Genomic DNA, 26,318 nt, shown 5'->3' with positions numbered 1-26,318 from the left:
AGGGTGCACCACATTGGTTTTCAGAGCCTAGAGGGCTCCAACGATGGGCAAGTGTTTGTTTCCAGAGCCTAGAAGGCTCCCACGTGCGCAGTCTTTGTACCAGAGCACCAGGGAGAGCCCATGTCGCAGTTTTATCCCAGCTGCCCAGCAATTAGTGGGCAGCTGCACCATTTAGGTTTTCCTTTCTGGGGACATGTACTTTGCATCCAGGAGTGACAGATCTGACTCATCTTAAGAGACGCTGTTTGTGTTCACTTAGAGACGTACTGTTAGAAATGGGATTTCCGGTTGGCTGAGGCTTGCGCCAAAGCCAGGCAGAAACCACCACTCTAGTCAGGGCAAGGGAGTTACACGCCAAAGATAACCCCTGCTCACCCTCTAGGCAACGTGACGCGAGCAGTAAGGCTTATCCCGGAGGCAATGTAAGTTATATATTTGCGCCCGCACCCACCAGCAACAACACCCAAGGCCCACCACAAAGGAAACTCCACACAAGGTTATATATAAAAATATTTCAACAAAACAGGTATGTGGAGGGTCAAGGGGTGTTATTTAACGACCTGTCACCTTATGCCCCTACTCATAAACTAACAACAAAAGAAGGTGACCAGGTCATGGGTGGTGTGTCAACATGATGATACCAAAGGATAATGGGGAAGTGCGTGCCAAAGAGTTGAAAGAGTCACTAATGGCCAAAAGAATTCCCATCTGACCACCCTCTTGGCGGAATTTCATCATCTGGGAATTTGTAGATCGACTCAGGCACCGTCCAAACCATAAGGTAGCGGTGCGGAGGTAACTGTCGATACATTGGCCATATTAGCGCTCAAAGAAATCATACTAGTGAAGTGCAGTGCTTAGATAACGATGTGTGAATAAAATTGGCTACCTAGAACAACAGGGAATATTTAGTATAGGATGTCTAGGTGTCAGAACAATAAAAACCCGCCTAGTCGTCAAATCATGGGACAACGTCATGGCGATGTGAGATGGTCAACATGTTTCAGCCGGTTTGAGCATTACTCCGGCTTTCGTCAGGACCTAAATTGACAAACTGCTACTGCAAAAAAATTACACATAGACACACAAGAATGTATAAGCGTAAAGTATGAAGTTACTATCTGGATACTATTATATCTACCGGGTCCTTGGATCCCCAATGTCTGTTGGAGACAGTAAGAGTTCTTCTCCCCAGCATTGTGTGGGTGCTGGCCTCACCTCGCCCGGCAACCGCTCGGGAAAACTGAGGCCCCGCTCTGTCCGTCGGTACCCCGCGCTCACATCGATGGTTTGGACGGTGCCTGAGTCGATCTACAAATTCCCAGATGATGAAATTCCGCCAAGAGGGTGGTCAGATGGGAATTCTTTTGGCCATTAGTGACTCTTTCAACTCTTTGGCACGCACTTCCCCATTATCCTTTGGTATCATCATGTTGACACACCACCCATGACCTGGTCACCTTCTTTTGTTGTTAGTATATATAAAAATAGCCTTTGTATTATAGCAAACATATTAGATAAAAACACACACTTTACAATGTGCCAACAGGCACGGATAGAATTTACAGGGGATATATGTACAGGACAGGGCCACATGGACCACTGTCAGGATTATGCACTTTTAGACTTACAATACTTGTTAGAAATAGCACTTTGTAGAGCATAGAATAATAATCAATGTAGCACAAAATAGAAAATAGAAAATAGGACACACAACCAGTAACCACTGGTAAGAGGTAAGTACCACCTATGCAACCGTAACCACCTTAGGGGAATATCACGCAGGGAATCATAAACTCACTAGCATAACCTTATACTAGGAAAAACAGCCTCCTAAGCACCACAATACATTCAGAGGTATAAAACATTACACATGATGCAGCAATGACATTAGGCAGATACTCACACTTGCGCAAAGATCATATAGGGCCAAGAACATGTACCCCACGCAAGGGCACAACACCAGAACTGTCTCCCAGGCCAACTGGCCTCTCAGGGGCTGAAATGCCCTGTGTCCACAATGTCAGGGAAGGCTGCTCATGAAGTAGATTGCGGAAGGGTTCCTGGGGGGCCTAAATGAAGCAGCTGCCCACTAAGTGCTGGGCAGCTGGAGACCTCCTCTGGGCTCTAAAGGAACAATGGGGCCCAAAACAACATGGGAGCCTCAGGAGCTTCGCAGGCTCTATGACCAAGACAACTGTGTCCCCGTGAGTCTCGTGGGTTCTGAACAAGGATGCGCCCAGTGGGGGAGCGGCCCACTGCCAACCGGGACCACTCTACCCTCAGGAATGCCCCCTAAATGTGGAAAACTACGTTGGAGTCCTCCCTCTGGGGACTCGGAAACAACTCCCCCAGCGTTGGAGTCCCTCAATGGGGGACTCGATAACAATGGCCCCCGGAGCCTCTCGGGGGCTCTAAGGTAAAATATGCCTGTGGGTCGTCGGAGCCTCGACGGGCTCGAAATACACAAAATGCCCCCGTGGGTGTCCCGCTCTGGGACTTCTTAAAACTAAGGTGCCCCCAACATCGGAAGAGCCTCGACAGGCTCTAAATAACAACGGCCCTCACACGAAGGGAGCACACTGGGGGTGCGGGCACCGGCAATGTGCTCCGACGTCCCCCTCTGCCACAAGCAGCACCGGGCCCCACTCACTGGCTCTGCGGGACTCCTTTGGTGCTCTCCTGGACGGGTCTTTCTCCTTGGGACCCGGTGGGCCGAGACGTCCTTCAGCTCATGCAGGGCTCGCACCACGGCTGCGGGAGCCCTGCTGGTTGGACGCCTGACCGCTTCCTGCTTCCTGCGAACCCGGGTACAGCTTCTCTCCACCGGAGCGCGGGGTAGGCTCCCGTCCTCTTCCAGTCTTTGGGGACAGCACTTCCGGGTCACGGCTGTGGCAGCCAATGGCAGCACGGCCCTGGGGTTGTGGAGGCAGGAACAGCGCCTCACAGAGGATCCCCGGGCTGGCGGCGGTGATTTTGAGGGGTAGGCTCCCTCTGTAATTAAATAATAAAAACAGGGTGGCACCCGTTATGAATTAATAAATAAGATGGGCACAAAGCGGCTAGCAATGCGGGGTGGGCACCCGCGCCGCAAATTAGCAGCAAGGGTGATCCCCACGCCGGGGAATCCCTCGAGACGGGGAACTGAAGTTTGGGGCTACAGGCTAGATTCCCAGCGCTCTCCTGGGGGGTACAAATCAGGCGCTGCCACAGGAAATAGCGCCCCAAGTCCAGCAAGGTCCTTCAGGAGATGGAGGGGCAAATGCTGGGCCCAGGTGCCAGCTCACAGGGCCCTCCAGGCAGGGAGGCAGTCCCAGTGGCGGCCCTCCTGGCACCCAGCAGCAGCAGGCCCCCCTCAGGATAGGATCAGGAAGAAGAACATTTTTCAAGAGGTCACAGCCTCTTTTTATACACTAAATCCCTTTGTCCTTAGGTGCAGGGTGGGGGGAAAACCAGTCGCAGCTGGTTTTGGAGCACTCTGATGTGCTCAGCCTCTCTTCTCATTCACTAGTCAGGCTAGGGTTATCAGTTGTACCACAGGGGGCGGAGCCAGCATTGTGTGGGGAAAGCTCAGCCCTATTCAGGTCCCAGGTGCACCCCTCCCTCAAATTAACATGCAGATCTCCTATTCACCACCGGGGCAGACCCATCCTGACTCCTGGAGCCAAGCTCACCAGCCAGCTCCAGCCAATCACAAGCCAGCACATTCACTGTACAGGTACACCAACTTCTAGAAGTGGCACTTCCACACAAGACACATTCACGCCGCACACATCATCGCGCAGCATTTAATCACACGAGTCCGCACATACCAAACTCGAGCTTGCACTCCCCATGCATCAGGAACTAACATGAACACATACATTCCCCATGCATTCCTGTGGGAGGACAGGCCAACCTCACAACACGCACACACTTTACCCTGGGACACAGTGGTAAAGTGCGCAGAAGCAAAAACTAACTAGCACCAAGTCACATATCACAAGCAAAAAGTTTAGGGGTGAACCTGCCAGAAGGGCCAAGTCCAACACGTACCATGCACAAGACATCTGACACATCCTAGGGGACATTTTATTTATGCACTTGGACAGATACCAAGCACACTGCTGAGCCGACTCATCCTACTAGGCACTGTACTCATGAGATTTGACTCAAAACAGCCACGTCTCTGAGATACTTTGGTCCTCACCAGGTGGGATCCCCACCTACCTGTGGCAGATAAACTGTGTTTTAAACTCTAAGTCCCTCCTTGGTGGATCAAGGTGTTTCTTTGTTTCTTTTGTAGCTGGACACAACTGCTGAGCTGTTGACCAACCGTGGCGTCATCCACCACTTCCTCGGAAAACTTTCCAGTGCCATGAAGGACTACCAGGCAGCTGTGCAAGTCAACCCGCTTTATGCGCTGGCCTATTTCAATGCAGCCAACGTTTACCTGCACAACAGGCAGCTCTCGCAGGTATGAACTTTCCATGTATCTCTGATGGTGTGCCTTCCTGTGTGTGATGAATGCCTAGAGAGCCTGAGGCAAGTCTAGAAGGCACGCAGAGAGCCTTACGGCGCACTTTGCACCCAGAGTCACACTAGAGGGCCTGGGGTCACACCAGAGGGCCTAGGGTCACACTAGAGGGCCTGGAGTCACACTAGGCACTGTGAGTCACTCTAGAGGGCCTGGGGTCACACTAGAGGGCTTGGGGTCACACTAGAGGGCCTGGGGTCACACTAGGCAATCTGAGTCACATTAGAGGGCCTGGGGTCACACTAGAGGGTCTGGGGTCATACTAGGCACCCCGGGTCACACTAGAGGGCCTGGGGTCACACTAGAGGGCCTGGGGTCAATCTAGAGTGCCTGGGGGTCACACTAGAGGGAGGGCCTGGGGTCACACTAGAGGGCCTGGGGTCACGCTAGAGGGGCTGGGGTCACACTAGGCACCCCGGGTCACACTAGAGGGCCTGGGGTCACATTAGAGGGCCTGGGGTCACACTAGGCACCCTGAATCACACTAGAGGGCCTGGGGTCACACTAGAGGGTCTGGGGTCATACTAGGCACCCCGGGTCACACTAGAGGGCCTGGGGTCACACTAGAGGGAGGGCCTGGGGTCACACTAGAGGCCCTGGGGTCACACTAGGCACCCTGAATCACACTAGAGGGCCTGGGGTCACACTAGAGGGCCTGAGTCACACTAGAGGGTCTGGGGTCACACTAGAGGGCCTGAGTCACACTAGAGGGCCTGGGGTCACACTAGAGGGCCTGGGGTCAATCTAGAGTGCCTGGGGTCACACTAGAGGGAGGGCCTGGGGTCACACTAGAGGGCCGGGGGTCACACTAGAGGGCCTGGGGTCACACTAGAGGGCCTGGGGTCACACTAGAGGGCCTGGGGTCACACTAGAGGGCCTGGGGTCAATCTAGAGTGCCTGGGGTCACACTAGAGGGAGGGCCTGGGGTCACACTAGAGGGCCTGGGGTCACACTAGAGGGCCTGGGGTCACACTAGAGGGCCTGGGGTCAATCTAGAGTGCCTGGGGTCACACTAGAGGGATGCCTGGGGTCACACTAGAGGGCCTGGGGTCGCACTAGAGGGCCTGGGGTAGCACTAGAGGGCCTGGGGTCACACTAGAGGGCCTGGGGTCACACTAGAGGGCCTGGGGTCACACTAGAGGGCCTGGGGTCAATCTAGAGGGCCTGGGGTCACACTAGAGGGAGGGCCTGGGGTCACACTAGAGGGCCTGGGGTCACACTAGAGGGCCTGGGGTCACACTAGAGGGCCTGGGGTCACACTAGAGGGCCTGGGGTCAATCTAGAGTGCCTGGGGTCACACTAGAGGGAGGGCCTGGGGTCACACTAGAGGGCCTGGGGTCACACTAGAGGGCCTGGGGTCAATCTAGAGTGCCTGGGGTCACACTAGAGGGCCTGGGGTCACACTAGAGGGCCTGGGGTCACACTAGAGGGCCTGGGGTCAATCTAGAGTGCCTGGGGTCACACTAGAGGGAGGGCCTGGGGTCACACTAGAGGGCCTGGGGTCACACTAGAGGGCCTGAGGTCACACTAGAGGGCCTGGGGTCACACTAGAGGGAGGGCCTGGGGTCACACTAGAGGGCCTGGGGTCACACTAGAGGGAGGGCCTGGGGTCACACTAGAGGGCCTGGGGTCACACTAGAGGGCCTGGGGTCACACTAGAGGGCCTGGGGTCAATCTAGAGTGCCTGGGGTCACACTAGAGGGCCTGGGGTCAATCTAGAGTGCTTGGGGTCACACTAGAGGGAGGGCCTGGGGTCACACTAGAGGGCCTGGGGTCACACTAGAGGGCCTGGGGTCACACTAGAGGGCCTGGGGTCAATCTAGAGTGCCTGGGGTCACACTAGAGGCCCTGGGGTCACACTAAAGGCCCTGGGGTCACACTAGAGGGAGGGCCTGGGGTCACACTAGAGGCCCTGGGGTCACACTAGAGGCCCAGAGGGCATACTAGAGGCCCTGGGGTCACACTAGGCACCCTGAATCACACTAGAGGGCCTGGGGTCACACTAGAGGGCCTGGGGTCACACTAGAGGGCCTGGGGTCACACTAGAGGGAGGGCCTGGGGTCACACTAGAGGGCCTGAGCCACTCTAGAGGGCCTGGGGTCACACTAGAGGGCCTGAGTCACACTAGAGGGCCTGGGGTCACACTAGAGGGCCTGGGGTCACACTAGAGGCCCTGGGGTCACACTAGAGGGAGGGCCTGGGGTCACACTAGAGGGCCTGGGGTCACACTAGAGGGCCTGGGGTCACACTAGAGGGAGGGCCTGGGGTCACACTAGAGGGCCTGGGGTCACACTAGAGGGCCTGGGGTCACACTAGAGGCCCCGGGGTCACACTAGGCACCCTGAGTCACACTAGAGGGCCTGGGGTCACACTAGAGGGCTTGGGGTCACACTAGAGGGAGGGCCTGGGGTCACACTAGAGGGCCTGGGGTCACACTAGAGGGCCTGGGGTCACACTAGAGGGCTTGGGGTCACACTAGAGGGAGGGCCTGGGGTCACACTAGAGGGCCTGGGGTCACACTAGAGGGCTTGGTGTCACACTAGAGGGCCTGGGGTCACACAAGGCACCCTGTGTCACACTAGAGGCCCAGAGGGCATACTAGAGCCCCCACCGGCACTCTAGAGGCACAGAGGGCATACTAGAGGCACAGAGTGCACACTAGCGGCACAGAGGGCACACTAGAGGCACAGAGGGCACACTAGAGGCACAGAGGGCACACAAGAGGCACAGAGGGCACACAAGAGGCACAGAGGGCATACTAGAGGCACAGAGTGCACACTAGCGGCACAGAGGGCACACAAGAGGCACAGAGGGCATACAAGAGGCACAGAGGGCATACTAGAGGCACAGAGGGCACACTAGAGGCACAGAGGGCACACAAGAGGCACAGAGGGCACACAAGAGGCACAGAGGGCACACAAGAGGCACAGAGGGCATACTTGAGGACCAAGGGCATACTAGAGGCACAGAGGGCATACTAGAGGACCAAGGGCATACTAGAGGCACAGGGGGCATACTAGAGGACCAAGGGCATACTAGAGGCACAGGGGGCATACTAGAGGACCAAGGGCCTATTAGAGGCACAGAGGGCACTCTAGAGGATCAAGGGCTCAAAATGGACCGCCAGATCAACTCTGTCTCATCTTCCTGCTTCCACACCCTCCGCCTCCTTCGTAAGACCTTCAAATGGATCCCCCTCGAACACCGAAAGACAGTCACTCACGCCCTGGTCACCAGCAGACTCGACTACGGCAACGACCTCTACGCCGGAATAAACAAAAACCTCATCCGCAAGCTACAGAACATCCAGAACGCCGCCGCAAGACTGGTCCTCAACCTGCCAAAACACTGCCACATCTCCCAGCACCTGCGCACACTCCACTGGCTCCCCGTCGAGGCGACAATCACCTTTAAGATGCTCACCCACGCACACAAGGCCCTCCACGGCACCGGACAAGCATACCTGAACAGCTGACTCAAATTCCACGCACCCCAAAGGACCCTACGATCAGCCCAGCTTTCCTACGCTGTGGTCCCCCGCACCAGAAAGACCAGATCTGGAGGCCGCTCCTTCTCCTTCCTCGCGGCCAAAGCATGGAACGCCCTTCCGCTCCACCTCAGACAGACAACATCGCTCCCCATCTTCGCAAGAAACCTCAAAACCTGGCTCTTCGACAGACCCCCTCCTTGATGGAATGGAACCTGCACCCCCCCAAACCCTCCCCCCCACCCCTAGCGCCTTGAGACCCTTACGGGTGAGTAGTCGCGCTTTAACAAACTCCTGATTGATTGATTGAAGGGCACACTAGAGGCACAGAGGGCATACTTGTGACACAGAAGGCATACTAGAGGCTCAAAGGGAATACTAGAGCCAAAGAGGGCACACTAGAGGCACATAGGGCATATTAGAGGCAACACGGGCACACTAGAGCCACCAAGGGCAGACTAGAGGCCCATAGGGCGCACTAGAGACACAGAAGTCATAGTAGAGGCACAGAGAGCACTCTAGAGGCACAGAAGGCACACTAGAAGCACAGAGGGCATACTATAGGTGCCAAGGGAACACTAGAGGCACCAGGGGCACACTAGAAGCACAGAGGGCACACTACAGGCAGAGACGACATAGTAGAGGCCCAGAGGGCATATTAGAGGCACAAAGGGCACACTAGAGCCCTCAAGGGCACACTAGAGGCACAGACGTCATACTAGAGGCAAAGAGGGCAAACTAGAGGCACAGATGGCACACTAGAGGCACAGAGGACATACTAGAGGCACAGAGGGCACACTAGAGGACCAAGGGCACGCTAGAGGCACAGAGGGCATACTTGTGGCACAGAAGGCATACTAGAGGCACAGAGGGCACACTAGAGGCACAGAGGGCACACTAGAAGCACAGAGGACACACTATAGGCACCAAGGGCGTGCTCTCACCCAGCACCTCCATGAGGAGGGGACGGCGGGGCTTAACAAGGGCCCAGAGGCATCGCCCTGGTGAACTTGGGGGCTGCCGTCATGGCTTGAGCGTAGCTGCGAAAAACAACAAGTGATGGACTGAATGTGGATCAATGTCACACACTCCCCCAGTCAAAAGATCTGGGCCCAAATCCATCGTTTTTTTTGCACTCCACACCACCCTGGGTCAGATAATGGCTTTATGCAAATCAGCTCTGACCCTGTTGCCCCATGGGAACAGTCCAGTCCGAACTACAACAGCCATATCTTTCCCAGACCGGAATCAAGCATCCGAGGACCGGACTGCCTGGTAGTTGGTATAAAAAACAATGGTCCTAGACTGTGTGTAGTTGATTTTACTTCTGAACGTTATTCATTAGGTCAAAATGTATATGCATGGTACACATAGAAATCAATTTGCATCCTAAATGTACTCCAATTCTGCCTTAATTCAGTTAAATATATATCCTCAAAATGACACACAAGCACCAAAAATAGCTCCAATAGTGACTGTTTAATTTCACAGTTATTGTAAGAGATCACTGTGAATAATGCTTCAAAACAGAAAGAAGGGTTGCTCCAAGGGGAGTGTGAAGAAGTAGAGTGCTCGAACAGATGTATAGGGAGGGAAATCAAAAGGACAAATTTAAACAATCAATTTCCCTTAGTAATGACCTTAGTAAACTAGTCGTGGTTTACAATAACACCAGTCTCACAATTGGGCCTGTCTCTCCTGGATTTACAAGTGTTTGCTGTTTCCTGGTAGTGCACAGAGTTTATTCATCTGTGAAGAGGCAGGGGTAAGGTGAAGTTGGGTTCAGGCCCCCAGGGGGAGAGTGTCGACGTTTCGACCCTGGCGCATGGAGGGTAGTTTATATCCTATGCAGGCGGGTCTTCATCAGGAAGGAGGGGAAGGAGGAGGAACAACCTATGATTGAAGGGGATTACAGCCGCTCAGGCAGCGGTCCGCAGTAAATCAGCGGTGAAGTGAATTGATTAGAAGGCCGCCGTGTTGATCGAATCAAACACAGGGGAATAAATCACCCATTGCATCTCATTTGGCATTCAAGGCACATTCCAGGGGATCTGTGCTGTACTCCTCGAGTCAGACACTATGAAGGAACATTACCCAAGTCCGTGGACCATTATGGGTCACCCCATTATTTCATAATGCCTGTCAGTTGGGGCCTGTTGACCAAGTTGCTCCCTTCAGCCCTGGGACCTTGCGACCTCTGCTCTGGCACCCACAGACCCACTGAGAGCAGGCCTGCCCAGAGACTGCCAGAGGTGGGATGCGAGGGACCCTCACCCCGTGGTGCTCCCCCACAAGCCACGCGCCACTTGGCCTGACGAGCGATCGCCGGCTACACAACAAAGCTGCCCTAGAGGTGCCCACGGACTTTGGGACAGCCCCCGCCAGCCTCCACTCACAGTGCCTGGGTGGGTGGGCGTGGCATGGAGCCCCCGCCAGCCTCCACTCACAGTACCTGGGTGGGTGGGCGTGGCATGGATCCCCCGCCAGCCTCCACTCACAGTACCTGGGTGGGTGGGCGTGGCATGGAGCCCCTGCCAGCCTCCACTCACAGTGCCTGGGTGGGTGGGCGTGGCATGGAGCCCCTGCCAGCCTCTCCACTCACAGTACCTGGGTGGGTGGGCGTGGCATGGATCCCCTGCCAGCCTCCACTCACAGTACCTGGGTGGGTGGGCGTGGCATGGAGCCCCCGCCAGCCTCCACTCACAGTGCCTGGGTGGGTGGGCGTGGCATGGAGCCCCCGCCAGCCTCCACTCACAGTACCTGGGTGGGTGGGCGTGGCATGGATCCCCCGCCAGCCTCCACTCACCGTACCTGGGTGGGTGGGCGTGGCATGGAGCCCCTGCCAGCCTCTCCACTCACAGTACCTGGGTGGGTGGGCGTGGCAAGGAGCCCCTGCCAGCCTCTCCACTCACAGTACCTGGGTGGGTGGGCGTGGCATGGAGCCCCCGCCGGCAGGCATGCATCGGCCTGGAAGACCTTGCAGAAGTCACATGCAGACCCGGAGGGCAGATCCAGCGGCGATGAACAAGCCGTCCATCGCGGCCATCCCCATAGGTCCCGGCAGCAGGAGGTGGTGCAGGGAGAGTGCAAAGTATATTTACCAGCTCACTGGCTGTGCATCTCCTGGGGGCCCCCCTCACACCGCTCCTAGGGCACTCCAGACCTCTCCCTTCCCTCCCGGCTTCCCTAAACGACTGACAAGGAGCCTGCATGGGGCATGGAGAGAACTGCAGCAAGCTGACCACACAGGGCAGGCCTTCCGGGGCACTTGTAGCAGAGCAGACCATGGAGGGAAGGGGCAGGGGCCTTCAGCGTAGGGCATGGTGGCAGTTACAAAGCAGCAAGCTGATTATACAGGGCTGGTGGGAGGGGCAGTGGAAGCACAATATGCCATATTGGGGATAGGTGCAGGCACATGGATGACGGAGCAAAAGCTGGAGGTGGTCAGGGATAGGAGCACAAGCTTACCATGTGAGACAGGTGTGAGGGGCCTTGCAGCACAACGGACCACGTATGGCAGATGGTGGGTTAGTGGCCACACAACGGACCACGTATGGCACGCAGTGGGTTAGTGGCCGCACAACTGATCAAGTATAGCAGGCGGTGGGTTAGTGGCAGCACAACGGACCACGTATGGCACGCAGTAGGTTAGTGGCAGCACAACGGACCACGTATGGCAGATGGTGGGTTAGTGGCAGCACAACGGACCACGTATGGCAGATGGTGGGTTAGTGGCCACACAACGGACCACGTATGGCACGCAGTGGGTTAGTGGCCGCACAACTGATCAAGTATAGCAGGCGGTGGGTTAGTGGCAGCACAACGGACCACGTATGGCACGCAGTGGGTTAGTGGCAGCACAACGGACCACGTATGGCAGATGGTGGGTTAGTGGCAGCACAACGGACCACGTATGGCAGATGGTGGGTTAGTGTGCACATATCAGACCACGTATGGCAGGCGGTGGGTTAGTGGGTGCACAATGGACCACGTATGACAGGCGGTGGGTTAGTGGTCGCACAACGGACCACGTATGGCACGCGGTGGGTTAGTGGCAGCACAACGGACCACGTATGGCAGATGGTGGGTTAGTAGTCGCACAACGGACCACGTATGGCACGCGGTGGGTTAGTGGCAGCACAACGGACCACGTATGGCAGATGGTGGGTTAGTGGGTGCATATCAGACCACATATGGCAGGCGGTGGGTTAGTGGCCGCACAACGGACCACGTATGGCACGCGGGGCTTAGTGGCCGCACAGCGGATCACTTATGGCAGGCGGTTGGTTAGTGGCAGTGCAATGGACCACGTATGGCAGGCGGTGGGTTAGTGGCTGCAAACGGATCACATATGGCAGGTGGTGGGTTAGTGGCTGCACAACGGACCATGGTGGGAAAGAGAGAGGGGAAAGGGGCATACACGCAAAAGATCAGAGTGCAGGGGGATCAGACAACAGTGGCAGGAATAGTGGGAGCAAGCTGACCTGGCAGTGTGGGTAGGAGGGGAAGTGGCAGCACAACATACGAGGCAGGAAGGGTAATGGCAGTACAATGGACCACTGGGGGCAGGATGGAGGGGATAGCAGCCTGGACTCAGAAAATGAAAGGCAGCAAGCTGACCATGCGGGGCAGACAAGAGGGGCAGGGGCAGCTCAGTGGACCATAGCAGAACGGAGGAATGGGGCAGGAGCACGCACACGGACAACGGATGGCCAAGCAGCAAGCTTGCCATGCTGGGCAGGCAGGAGAGATAGTAGCAGTTCAATGGACCATGGATTGCAGGAGGAAGGGGGCAGGAGCACGCACAAGGACAATGGATGGCGTGGGGGAGCAGGACAGGGGCTGTAAGCTGACCACGCAAGGCAGGAGGAGCAGTAGCAGCACAACAAACCATGCAGGGGCGGAGTGAGGGGACAGGGTCAGACAGGGGTAGGGGCCTGGGTTAGGCTAAACAGGCTAACCATGGAGGGGAAACAGGAGGGGCAGCTCAGCGGATCATACAAGGCAAGAGGGATGGGGCAGGGAATGGACTAGGACAACAGAGGTCAGGAAGGAGGTGGGTAGGGACAGCAAGCTAAGCATTGAGGGCAAATGAGAGGGGCAGCAAAAAACACCTTATAAGGCAGCAGAGAGGGGGCAGTGCAGAGACTTGGACAACAGAGAGCAGGGAGGAGGGAGCAGAAACAGAGGTAGCAAGCGCAAGCGGATGGAAGGCAAGCGGTAGGGGAGTTGGGGCAGCAAGCTGACTACCAGGGGCCCGCACATGTGGAATGCAGGGAAAGGGCAGCAAGCTGAATGTGGAGAGCAGGAGGTGGGGACAAGGGCATGCAGATGAAGAGCGGAGGGCAGCAGGAGGGGGAAAGGGGCAGCAAGCTGACCACGGAGGGCAGGAGGTGGGGACAAGGGCACACAAATGGAGAACGGAGGGAAGCAGGAGGGGCAAGGGGCAGCAAGCTGACCACGGAGGGCAGGAGGTACGGACAAGGGCACACAGATGGAGAACGGAGGGTAGCAGGAGGGGGGAAGGGGCAGCAAGCTGACCACGGAGGGCAGGAGATATGTACAAGGGCACACAGATGGAGAAGGGAGGGTAGCAGGAGGGGGGAAGGGGCAGCAAGCTGACCACAGAGGGTAGGAGGTAGGGACAAGGGCATGCAGATGAAGAGCGGAGGGCAGCAGGAGGGGGAAAGGGGCAGCAAGCTGACCACGGAGGGCAGGAGGTGGGGACAAGGGCACACAAATGGAGAACGGAGGGAAGCAGGAGGGGCAAGGGGCAGCAAGCTGACCACGGAGGGCAGGAGGTACGGACAAGGGCACACAGATGGAGAACGGAGGGTAGCAGGAGGGGGGAAGGGGCAGCAAGCTGACCACGGAGGGCAGGAGATATGTACAAGGGCACACAGATGGAGAAGGGAGGGTAGCAGGAGGGGGGAAGGGGCAGCAAGCTGACCACAGAGGGTAGGAGGTAGGGACAAGGGCACACAGATTGAGAATGGAGGGTAGCAGGAGAGTGTTAGGGGCAACAAGCTGACCACATAGGGTAGGAGGTGGGGACAAGGGCACACCGATGGAGAACAGAGAGCAAGCAAGTGGGGGGAAGGGGCAGCAAGCTGACCACAGAGGTTAGGAGGTACGGACAAGGGCACACAGATGGAGAACGGAGGACAGCAGGAGGGGGGAAGGGGTAGCAAGCTGACCATGGAGGGCAGGAGGTACGGACAAGGGCACACAGATGGAGAAGGGAGGGTAGCAGGAGGGGGGAAGGGGCAGCAAGCTGACCACGGAGGGCAGGAGGTACGGACAAGGGCAAACAAATGGAGAACGGAGTGTAGCAGGAGGGGGTTAGGGGCAGCAAGCTGACCACAGAGGGTAGGAGGTACGGACAAGGGCACATAGATGGAGAGCAGAGGGGAGCAGGAGGGGGAAGGGGCAGCAAGCTGACCACAGAGGGCAGGAGGTGGGGACAAGGGCACACAGATGGAGAACGGAGGGTAGCAGGAGGGGGTTAGGGGCAGCAAGCTGACCACAGAGGGTAGGAGGTACGGACAAGGGCACATAGATGGAGAGCAGAGGGGAGCAGGAGGGGGAAGGGGCAGCAAGCTGACCACAGAGGGCAGGAGGTGGGGACAAGGGCACACAGATGGAGAACGGAGGGTAGCAGGAGGGGGTTAGGGGCAGCAAGCTGACCACAGAGGGTAGGAGGTACGGACAAGGGCACATAGATGGAGAGCAGAGGGGAGCAGGAGGGGGAAGGGGCAGCAAGCTGACCACAGAGGGCAGGAGGTGGGGACAAGGGCACACAGATGGAGAACGGAGGGTAGCAGGAGGGGGTTAGGGGCAGCAAGCTGACCACAGAGGGTAGGAGGTACGGACAAGGGCACATAGATGGAGAGCAGAGGGGAGCAGGAGGGGGAAGGGGCAGCAAGCTGACCACAGAGGGCAGGAGGTGGGGACAAGGGCACACAGATGGAGAACGGAGGGTAGCAGGAGGGGGTTAGGGGCAGCAAGCTGACCACAGAGGGTAGGAGGTACGGACAAGGGCACATAGATGGAGAGCAGAGGGGAGCAGGAGGGGGAAGGGGCAGCAAGCTGACCACAGAGGGCAGGAGGTGGGGACAAGGGCACACAGATGGAGAACGGAGGGCAGCAGGAGGGTGGAAGGGGCAGCAAGCTGACCATGGAAGGCTGGAGGTGGGGACAAGGGCACACAGATGGGGAACAGAGGGCAGCAGGAGGTGGGAAGGGGCAGCAAGCTGACCATGGAGGACAAGAGGTGGGGACAAGGGCACACAGATGGAAAACGGAGGGCAGCAGAAGGGGGGAAGGGGAGTAAGCTGACCATGGAGGACAGGAGGTGGGGACATGGGCATACAGATGGAGAACGGAGGGTAGCAGGAGGGGGGACGGGGAGCAAGCTGACCATGGAGGGCAGGAGGTGGGGACAAGGGCACACAGATGGAGAACGGAGGGTAGCAGGAGGGGGTTAGGGGCAGCAAGCTGACCAAAGAGGGCAGAATGTACGGACAAGGGCACATAGATGGAGAACAGAGGGCAAGCAAGTGGGGGAAGGGGTAGCAAGCTGACCACAGAGGGCAGGAGGTATGGACAAAGGCACAAAGATGGAGAACGGAGGGCAGCAGGAGGGGGGAAGGGGCAGCAAGCTGCCCACAGAGGGCAGGAGGTACGGACAAGGAGAAGTGTGGCTCAATGGTTAGAGCGGCAGACCCTGATGCAGAGGTCTAGCCCGGGACCAGGGTTCAATTCCCGCCTCGGCCGGTCTTGGGCTCAAAATTCCACGGACCTGATAATTCTCGCCTCGGTGCCTATTCCAATCATGGAGTCCCACTCTGCAACTCTGGGCAATAGCTTGCTTAATCTCCACAACGGCTCCCACAATGCTAAGGATGCCTGGCCTCCACCTTGGGGGTGCCCAGGAGTGGACACCTCACAGGGAAAGCCAGGATGGGTTCCACAGCGGTATTCGTACAAACGCCTTGAGACCCTTGCGGGTGAGTAGTGCGCTATACAAGTATCAATTTACATTACATTTACAAGGGCACACAGATGGAGAACGGAGGGCAGCAGGAGGGGGGAAGGGGCAGCAAGCTGACCATGGAGGCCAGGAGGTGGGTACAAGGGCACACAGATGGAGAACGGAGGGCAGCAGGAGGGGGGAAGGGGCGGCAAGCTGACCACAGAGGGCAGGAGGTAGGGCCTCGATTCCAGCTTGACTGGCTGTGTTCTGACTTGGCACAGGTGTGGTTTGGCCTGGTTCTGACCCAGCTCTGCCTGTGTTCCAGCTCGGCTCTGGCCTCTCTCTGGTCTGGCTTTGGTTCAGCTTTGCCTCTGTTCGAGCTTGACTCTGGCCTGGTTCTGACTTGGCATTGGTTCTAGTTCGGCTGTGGCTCAGCTTTGACTCCACTCTGGCTCCGCTCGACTATCCCTTTCAGTTGTTGCCTCGCCACCTCTTTCCTTCCCTGATATGCTGCTTGGCTTTTTCAGGCTAAAGATTACTACTCGAAGGCCCTCGAGCTGGATCCCAGCAATGAGTCGGCAGCTCTGAATCGCGCCATCACGAACGTGCTGCTGTGCAACCTGCCCGAAGCCATGAGGGACTTCGAGTGGGTGATTAGTCGCAGTCCCTTCTCGGCCACCGTCTACTTCAACCGGGCCAACCTGTACAGCACCCTCCAACAGTACCAGCTGGCTGAGAAGGACATCGACATGGGTGAGTTCACGGGCACCGTCTAGGTGCAACCTGTAGACTGTCAGTGAGTGAGTGTAAATGAGTGAGTAATCTTGAGTGAGTGAGTGAGTGAGTGAGTGAGTGAGTGAGGAAGATGATGTGTGGAATACTGTACAGCACCCTCCAGCAGTGCCAGCTGGCAGAGAAGGACATCGACAAGGGTGAGTTCACAGGCACTGTCTGGGTGCAACCTGTAGACTATCAGTGAGTGAGTGTGAATGAGTGAGTAATCTTGAGTGAGTGAGTGAGGAAGATGATGTGTGGAATACTGTACAGCACCCTCAAGCAGTGCCAGCTGGCAGAGAAGGACATCGACAAGGGTGAGTTCACGGGCACTGTCTGGGTGCAACCAGTGGACTGAGATTGAGTGAGTGTGAATGAGTGAGTAATCTTGAGTGAGTGAGTGAGTGAGTGAGTGAGGAAGATGATGTGTGGAATACTGTACAGAACCCTCCAGCAGTGCCAGCTGGTGGAGAAGGACACCGACAAGGGTGAGTTCACGGGCACCGTCTGGGTGCAACCAGTGGACTGAGATTGAGTGAGTGTGAATGAGTGAGTAATCTTGAGTGAGTGAGTGAGTGAGTGAGTGAGGAAGATGATGTGTGGAATACTGTACAGAACCCTCCAGCAGTGCCAGCTGGCGGAGAAGGACATCGACAAGGGTGAGTTCACAGGCACTGTCTGGGTGCAACCTGTAGACTGTCAGTGAGTGAGTGTGAATGAGTGAGTAATCTTGAGTGAGTGAGTGAGGGAGGAAGATGATGTGTGGAATACTGTACAGCACCCTCCAGCAGTGCCAGCTGGCGGAGAAGGACATCGACAAGGGTGAGTTCACAGGCACTGTCTGGGTGCAACCTGTAGACTGTCAGTGAGTGAGTGTGAATGAGTGAGTAATCTTGAGTGAGTGAGTGAGGGAGGAAGATGATGTGTGGCAGACTGTACAGCACCCTCAAGCAGTGCCAGCTGGCAGAGAAGGACATCGACAAGGGTGAGTTCACGGGCACTGCTTGGGTGCACAAGGAAGCACAGTGTGTCCTCCGAAGGATTCAAAGTGCAGTTTAGCATCTCATGCACAAGGTAGTGCAGTGTGTCCATTGATGGGAGGGCAGCGCATCTGCTCGTGCAGTGTAAAGGAAGATGCTGCCTGCCCTCTAGTGAAAAGAGCAGTGCAGAGCGATATCATGGGCAGGACAGTGCAGTGTGTCCTCTGGGAGCAAGGGAAGTGCAGTTTGTCATCACGTGCAAGAGGCAGCGCGGTCCATGCTCCAGTGGATACAGAAGTGCTGTATAGGTGGGAAGAGAAGTGCAGTTTGTCATCACAACTAAGAGGCAGCACAGTGTGTCCTCCGAAGTAAGAAAAGTGCAGTATATTATCTGATGGAGCAGGTAGTGCAGTGTGTCCATTGATGGGAGGGGATGCATCCTTGTGAGCAGTGGAAAGGAAGATGCAGCCTGCCCTCCAGTGAAAAGAGCAGTGCGGAGTGTGATATCATGGAAGAGATAGTGCAGTGTGTCCTCTGGTGCAAGGGAAGTGCTTACGTCTGATGGAGAGAGAAGCCCAGCATGGTCTTCGAAGGAAAGTAAGTGCAGGATTCCTTCGAAGGAAAGTAAGTGCAGGATTCCTTCGAAGGAAAGTAAGTGCAGGATTCCTTCGAAGGAAAGTAAGTGCAGGATTCCTTCGAAGGAAAGTAAGTGCAGGATTCCTTTGAAGGAAAGTAAGTGCAGGATTCCTTTGAAGGAAAGTAAGTGCAGGATTCCTTTGAAGGAAAGTAAGTGCAGGATTCCTTTGAAGGAAAGTAAGTGCAGGATTCCTTCGAAGGAAAGTAAGTGCAGGATTCCTTCGAAGGAAAGTAAGTGCAGGATTCCTTCGAAGGAAAGTAAGTGCAGGATTCCTTCGAAGGAAAGTAAGTGCAGGATTCCTTCGAAGGAAAGTAAGTGCAGGATTCCTTCGAAGGAAAGTAAGTGCAGGATTCCTTCGAAGGAAAGTAAGTGCAGGATTCCTTTGAAGGAAAGTAAGTGCAGGATTCCTTTGAAGGAAAGTAAGTGCAGGATTCCTTTGAAGGAAAGTAAGTGCAGGATTCCTTCGAAGGAAAGTAAGTGCAGGATTCCTTCGAAGGAAAGTAAGTGCAGGATTCCTTTGAAGGAAAGTAAGTGCAGGATTCCTTTGAAGGAAAGTAAGTGCAGGATTCCTTTGAAGGAAAGTAAGTGCAGGATTCCTGCGAAGGAAAGTAAGTGCAGGATTCCTTTGAAGGAAAGTAAGTGCAGGATTCCTTTGAAGGAAAGTAAGTGCAGGATTCCTTTGAAGGAAAGTAAGTGCAGGATTCCTTCGAAGGAAAGTAAGTGCAGGATTCCTTTGAAGGAAAGTAAGTGCAGGATTCCTTTGAAGGAAAGTAAGTGCAGTGTGCCTCCAGCAGGAAGGAAATGCAACAAATTCTGCTATAAAAGTGCAGCATGCCCTCGGATTGAAATGGAAATTGCTGCCTGTCCTGATATGAAAGTGCAGCCCCTGGGAGGGGACAGATGGAGGGCTGAGGCATCCGGGCCTCGTGTGTCTGACCCTGAGCTCCAGCCCCAGGGGATGTTTCTCGCCTCCACCCCAGGCCCAGATGCTGCTCTTCAGAATATTTCTATTAATCGATATCCGCCGTCTCCAGGCCCCACTGCAAACACATGTATTCATTAGGATAAATATGATCCATCTGGCTGTGAGTCACTAATGCCTGTCTGTCTGATGTCTGCCTCTGAAGAGCCTGTTTCCTGCTCGCGGCTCCCAAGAGGCTGGCGCAGCATTGATTGCTGTGCTCTGAGTCCATGCCTTCGGTTATGAACATGTGTCATTCATTTATATATGCAAGAGTTTTATAAAGTGTTGCAGGTGAGGGAGACTACTTCTGAGCACTGAACAGAAACTGAAGAACTGGAGAGTTCGAGGTCAGAGGGTACGGAAGTTGGCCCTAGTGGCAGCCTTCAGACTCACTTGAGACGCTGGCCTGAAGTTGAGAACGGAGAGTTCGATGTCAGAGGGTACGGAGGGTACGGAGGTTGACTCTAGTGGCAGCCTTCAGCCTCACTTGAGATGCTGGGCTGAAGTGAAGAACAGGAGAGTTCGAGGTCAGAGGGTACGGAGGTTGACTCTAGTGGCAGCCTTCAGCCTCTCTACAGATGCTGGGCTGAAGTTGAGAACAGTAGAGTTCGAGGTCAGAGGGTACGGAGGTTGACCCAAGTGGCAGCCTTAGCCTCTCTTGAGACGCTGGGCTGAAGTGAAGAACAGGAGAGTTCGAGGCCAGAGGGTACAGCGGTTGACCCTAGCGGCAGGCTTCACCCTCTCTTGAGACTCTGGGCTGAAGTGAAGAACAGAGTTCGAGGTCAGAGGGTACAGAGGTTGACCCTAGTGGCAGCCTTAGCCTCACTTGAGACGCTGGGCTTAAATGAAGAACAAAAGCGTTCAAGGTCAGAGGGTACAGGGGTTGGTCCTAGTTGCAGCCTTGAGTCTCTCTTGAGACGCCGGGCTGAAAGGAAGAACAGGAGAGTCCGAGGTCAGAGGGTACGGCGGTTGACCCTAGTGGCAGCCATCTGATAGAGACATCTAGCCGCAGATTCCTGAACCCAGGCATCAGACTGGATCCGGAAATTTTTAGCAGCAGCATCTCTGCGCCTGACGTCGTCCACATATGTGACGTCATCGAGGTCATATAAGTCCCTCCCGGCGCTGACGTCAGTTACCTTCTTTTCCACTTGCAACGTGGGTCCTGGGTGAGCAGTTTCTCTGGCCTGTTTTCAGGCCCCCTTTTCGATGCTTCGTGTCAGGAACAGTGTGCGATGCCTTCGGGCTTTAAAACTTGTAATTCCTGTTCCCAGCAGATGTCTGCGACAGACCCCCATCTTATTTGTGTGTGGAGTATGGGCGAGCACCACGACTCCACGTACTGCGATGCCTGCCAACGCCTCCAGCCGAAGTCCCAGCGGGAGCGCCAGATGAAGCTTCTCTCTGCACTTCTGTCCCGGTCGGAGTCGTCTTGTCCCCGAGCCTCTTCATCGCCGGCAGGTCCCTCTACTGTCTGATTCCGCCGTCGATTACCCTCTGCGGCCCGGGGCCGTTGTTCACCACTTGTCGGTACGTCAAGGTGCATGTCGCTGAGGTCTTCGACCTCCCTTACTTCTGTTGTCAGGGGCACTGGTTCCAGGAACATTCTGGACATGCGCTCCTGACGGTCGCTCCCCCTCTATCCACCCTATCCGGGTGTGGGGGCAAGTCGGGCCCAAATGGAGGTCTATGCCGCGGCTTTGCAGGCCTCCCTTGGGTCCTCTCCCGTTCCTGGGGCATCCTCGGGGCCTCAGCTTCATACGGGATCACCGACGGACTCACCGGTGGGTTCGCCCCCAGCGCCGCTTGAGCGTTTGCCACCCCCCCCCCCCCCCCCAGGGACGTCGGAGATGTGGTGTTGTCAGGGCGCGGCCCGGTTGGGTCCCCCTCTACCGTCCACATGGAGTCATCAGGATGCGGCCCAGCTGGGTCCCCCTCTATGACCCACGGCACCCCTGCCACGCAGCATAGCCCTGCGGGGCTCCCTGTGGCGTCGCAGGTGGTTGCTGGTGCACATAGCCCTGCCTTGAGCTCACCCCAGCCTTCTGGGCAGCGGGCCGCCTCTCTGGAGCCCGGGCCGTAGACTGGCCTCCCCGGCTCCGCCTCTGCTTCTTTCACCGGAGTCAGAGCCTGTCGTGGAGGCAGAGTTGGCACCTATGCAGCGCTGAAAGCTTTCCTCCCCGGCTCCAGCACCTTCTCCTTCTTCAGAAGGGGAGTTTGTTGTGGTTTCAGAGCTGGACGACGCTGACTCGATGCCGGATGCAGCCGAGTCGGTGACTTACGAGGCACAATCGGCGCCAGCACACGTCGTTTTGGCGTCACGTCAGCGCCGAGTGTTGGACTCTGCTCTGAAGGCCTTCGGAGAGAGTTCAGCATTGCTCTCACGCCCAGCGACTCTGGAGGTATTCTTGCCAGTGCCCCTCTTGGAATTTGTGGAGCCTCCTCAGGAGCTCCCATATCTGGCAGGCTCTTCGCCGCCCCTAGAGCCCCATCAGGATCCTCATTCTTCAATGGGGCTCACTTCAGTGGGTCATTGGTCGCACCTTCAGTGTCTTGGGAGGGTTAGCTTACAACCCTCCCCCACTGATGAGCTGTTGTCCCCTCCACGGAGGGCTACCGCGGCTTTTCTAAGCGTGGTCTCCTTGGCCACACTCATTTTAAACATGCAACCCCCTTCTGCCCCCTTGTCTGTGAACCCTTTGCTGGAGGTCCTTCTCTGTGGGTCTGGGAATGTGGAGCCGCTCCTGCCCTTTGAGGCTTCCCTTTATGATGCCCTTTTGGGTACCTGGGTTCGGCCTGCTTCAGGTAATCCGGTAGCTCGTTCAGTTTTGCACCGCCACCGTCCTGCTCCACATGATTCTGTTTGCCTTTTTGGGCACCCTGATGTGCGATGGTTTGTTTTGCAGACTGTCTTCCCTTCCTGCCCCCACTAATGCTTCCTCCCTCTCGGGAGTCCAGATGGCGTGAGTCATGGGGTAGGAACATCTTTGCATCCTCTAGTGCTGCCTTAAATGCAGTGTGTGTTTTGGCTCGTGCTACTTCTGCCCTGTGGGACTCTGCAGAGAGGTTTTGCTTTCTGACACCTCTTAAGGTGCTCGCGTTGACCTCCTTCATCTCCTGCGGGTTGGCCGTGACCTTGCCGAATTCACAATCCGCTTGGCCTTGGATACTGCGGATTCTTTAGGCCGAGCTATGGCTGGTTCTGTTGCCCTAAGACGTCATGCTTTGTTGCGAAATAGCGTCTTCCCTGACAATATCCGGGAGCGACTGGTTGACTTACCCTTTGATGGGGTTTTGCTGTTTGATGCTCACGCCAAATCGGCGGTGCACCTCCTCCATGCGGGCTTTTGCCCTCCCACTTAGGCCTGTCTACCACCATGGTACTTTTTCATTTTGCATCCTTTAGATGCGTTCTGTGCTTAAGATAGGCAGTAAGCCTTAAATCTTCTTTTGGTATGGTTGAGGGTAATTACCTCTTTATTGGCATCCTTTAGATGCATTTTGCATTGAGCTGACAGTTGACCTGCTGTGGCAGTGTTCCACAGGTTGCTGTGTCTGGTCCTGTGAATGTGGTTTGCCCTAAGAGGTGTTCCCAGTTGTTTGGGGTGTGCATACTCCATGTGGGGTACTTGTATGCTAATATATAGCTCTGCTTATCTCACCTGGGCCTTGTGATCCTGTGGGCTACAGGCATCGCCTGTTGCTCCGTTGTACGGTGTTCAATGTTTTTCACTGGTGCCATCTTCTGTACGCCACGGGTTGTCCTGCGTTTTCCACCTCTTTGGGAGGGTTTCATGGTGTTTCTCCTCTTCTAATGCATTTACTGTGTGCCATTACTGTACTAGATATAATCCTATATGGACATGTTTCATGGTCCTGGCTAGTTCTATCCACACATATTTATATATTTATACATTTATGTAAATATGCCGGTTGCCATGGGTATTCCTTTTCCTACGTTACTGTTAGAGTTGGGGGTCTCTGGTTGGCGCAAGTATGTACTAGCGACAAGCAGGGACCCTTTCCTCTAAGTCAGGGCAAAGGATTACTCTCCAGAAATAACCCCTGCTCACCCTCTAGGTAGTGTGGCGCAAGCAGTCAAAGCTAATCTCAGGAGCACATGTGGTTAAGCATTTGCAATATCATACACAATAACTACCAACCCTCCACACAGAGACACAAGACTGATGATCTGTAAAAATATATGTCTTTTATATAAACTTTCCATGAGCTTCAAATACAGTCTTAATGCTTTACAGATGGTTCCAGTTACTTTCAATATGCCACAGGTCTTAATATGCAATGTTCTGTCTTAAAAGGGTTAAGTATTTCTCAAAACCCCTTCCCTGTTCGTTAGGCACTGTCTTTAGGGGCCAGGTGCTGTATAGTTAAAGTCTGGGCCCTCTCGCTGGAACGCTTCTGTGCGCCCCGTACGATTATTGGCAAAGGCCCTACCAAATCTCACGCATCTCGCGTGAGACGCTTACACCGAAGGCCCTACTAACTCTCACGCATCTCGCGTGACACGCGTACACCCCAGCTGGGCCAGACAAGGGGTACGTGTCGTACTAAGCCTGTGCGACTCGGATGGACCCAAGGACGTTCACTACTGCCCGCAGGGTGTGTGCACCGCTCGAGGCGTACCAGGGGCCTCGGGTTTAGACAGGCAGTGGGAGGCGAGACTGGCACAGCGCACAAGTCGAGGCGTACCAGGTGCCTCGGGGCACACAGGCGGTGCGAGCTTCGCTTCAATGCGACTTGTACTGCGGCTTTAAGTACAGTACCTTTGGTTCGTAGGGGTGCGGGGCGGATCACACAGGCGGAGATCGGGCGTCCCACGTCGCGGTGCGCTTCTCCTTCGTGGCGAGCTACGGCTCGAGGGCACAGTAGATCCCGCACTCGGAGGGCAGCAGTGTGTTGGGATTTCTTGATCTCCCAGTCCGTCCCGCGGTTGAAGAGGGAGGGGGCGGCAGCTTGCGGTGAATCCAGCTGCGAGGCGCTGTCAGCAGGGCGTCGTCCTGGAGAGGCGAGCTCCGATGCAGTCGGTCTTCACGGTGTGCTCCGTAGCTCGGGGGCCACAGACTCACGTTGTTTGGACCGGACGGTCCTTCCTTGCGGTGCGAGCTCTGGATTGAGATTGCAGCAGGTCGCAGTGTTTAGGCCAGGCGGGGCAGGCCATCACGATGCTCTTTGCGGCGCAGTCGGGCAGAGCTCACTTGGCTCGGCAGGATGGGGGGCGCACAGGCTCTCAGAGTGCGGGACAGATTCCCAGGTGCACTCAGGTCTCAGGTTTTGATTTCACTTAAGATGAAAGAGCAACTGCGTTGCCAATACTGAGAGTCGCTATTTTAAATGCAAATAAATTGCATACATTTATTTATTTATTATTTATTTATTTATTTCATTTATAGAGCGCTCTATCACCTTACGGCATCCTGGCGCTAAGAGAACTCCAAGTGCACAATGGGTAAGCAAACAACAGAAAGGTGTTGGCAACCAGTGGCAAACAGTATGTCAACTAAACATTAGGAAATAACAGAGTTTTTACCCTTTTCCTGAAGGGTAAGAGCTCACTAATATGTCTTACTTCCGGAGGCAATCCATTCCACAGTTTGGCCGCCGCAACTGCGAAGGTTCTGCCCCCAGTTCTAGCTTTCCTAAATCTGGCTACCTTAACTAGTCCAGCTGAAGCAGAGCGAAGATTTCTAACTGGGGCATACCACTCAAACTTTCTCTGTAGCGCAGTAGGACCCATCCCATGCAGAGCTTTGAATACAAGACAGAGAGATTTAAACTTAATTCTCTGTCCCACCGGCAGCCAATGGAGTTCTGCAAGAGCCCTGGAGGACGAGGAACGTCTCGGCCATCCCAGAGCAAGTTTAGCTGCGGCAGACTGTATTCTCAGCAATCTGTCCAGCAGAGACTTAGGAGATTCAAGCAAGAGGGCATTACAGTAGTCCAGTCTACTCAAGACTGTACTCTGAACAACAAGGGCCCGAACTTGAGATGGTAGAAGAGGAAGAATTTTGCGTAGCGATCCAATGATTGCCAAGCAATTTCCCACGGTGTACAAATGTGACATCTAGAATCGGTATTGTGAATCCAAGTAGTTGTTTGCTTTCTGCTATAAGCAATTTGTGCTACTTGACCACTTCTTTACTGTACCGTATTCGTAACCCAGGTCTAGTAGCCCATTGGGTATCCCATTGATATATAATACCTCATATCCAAGCCCACTCCTTGAGGGTGTATAGATGACGGCACCTGTGGGTGCATGGCGCCTATGTGTCTGTAGGTGGATGTGGGCATCTGTGGGTTTGTAGGTGAACAGACCCTGTGGGTGTGAGAACTTGGCCTGGCATATGCTGTCCACTAGTTATAGTGGGCACCTTGTACCAGTCCAAACAGCCCCTTAGAGGTGATAGTTTAAAGACAACCTTTATAGAAAGCTATCCTAGTGGTAGCTGTGGAGAGCAACCTTCAGGCTAAGTCTTGAATGAATGTAAAGCAGCTTGTTTTAGCAGTCTATAATCTCATGAATGATCAAATGAAAGGAGAACCACACCAGGTGTGTGTGCGTGTGTGCGTGTGTGTATATATATTTATATATATATATATATATATACCAACAAGAGTTTAGCCCTGAAGGAAAAAAGCCACACGATCGGTAACATTTGCATCCATTTAGTTTAGGGAGCAACTGCAACAGGAGACGCAGAGAGAACAGTCACCATCATTCTTTGCAGCCAGACCGGTTTCGGGAATCCTTTCCCTTTCTCAATGGCATCTGCTAGCACTGATGATTGAGCACGCACTATATTTAAAGAGCCTGCCTCCGTGGGCGTGGTCACATCAAATGGCCTCCTGGATCTTGCAGTGCATGAACCAATATTCTCGAGTGAGTTCATCATTGAAGCAGTGAAAATAAGCAAAATTGTTAAAACTCCTGTGGGCTGATGAAATGTTGCACTGGGTGTCCTATTGT

At 55.1% G+C, this 26,318-nt stretch overlaps 1 protein-coding gene across 2 annotated transcripts in view; it reads left to right on the top strand.

Annotated features, from left to right (window-relative positions):
• Nucleotides 1-26,318, top strand: part of TTC6 (tetratricopeptide repeat domain 6) — a 1,585,904-nt gene that overhangs the window by 1,548,374 nt on the left and 11,212 nt on the right. Inside the window, exons 30-31 of one of the 2 annotated variants that reach the window (XM_078659351.1) lie at nt 4,286-4,456; nt 16,506-16,731. The exons of the other annotated variant lie outside the window; for it this stretch is intronic. Of the exons in view, the coding sequence (XP_078515477.1) occupies nt 4,286-4,456; nt 16,506-16,731 (397 nt within the window). The remainder of the gene's footprint in view (nt 1-4,285; nt 4,457-16,505; nt 16,732-26,318) is intronic. 2 annotated transcript variants of the gene reach the window in all.

The sequence above is a fragment of the Lissotriton helveticus genome, chromosome 9, assembly GCF_964261635.1.
Source record: "Lissotriton helveticus chromosome 9, aLisHel1.1, whole genome shotgun sequence".
NCBI lineage: Eukaryota > Metazoa > Chordata > Amphibia > Caudata > Salamandridae > Lissotriton > Lissotriton helveticus.
Note: the sequence above shows the minus strand (reverse complement) of the source record. Positions and strands in the feature narration are given on the sequence as shown.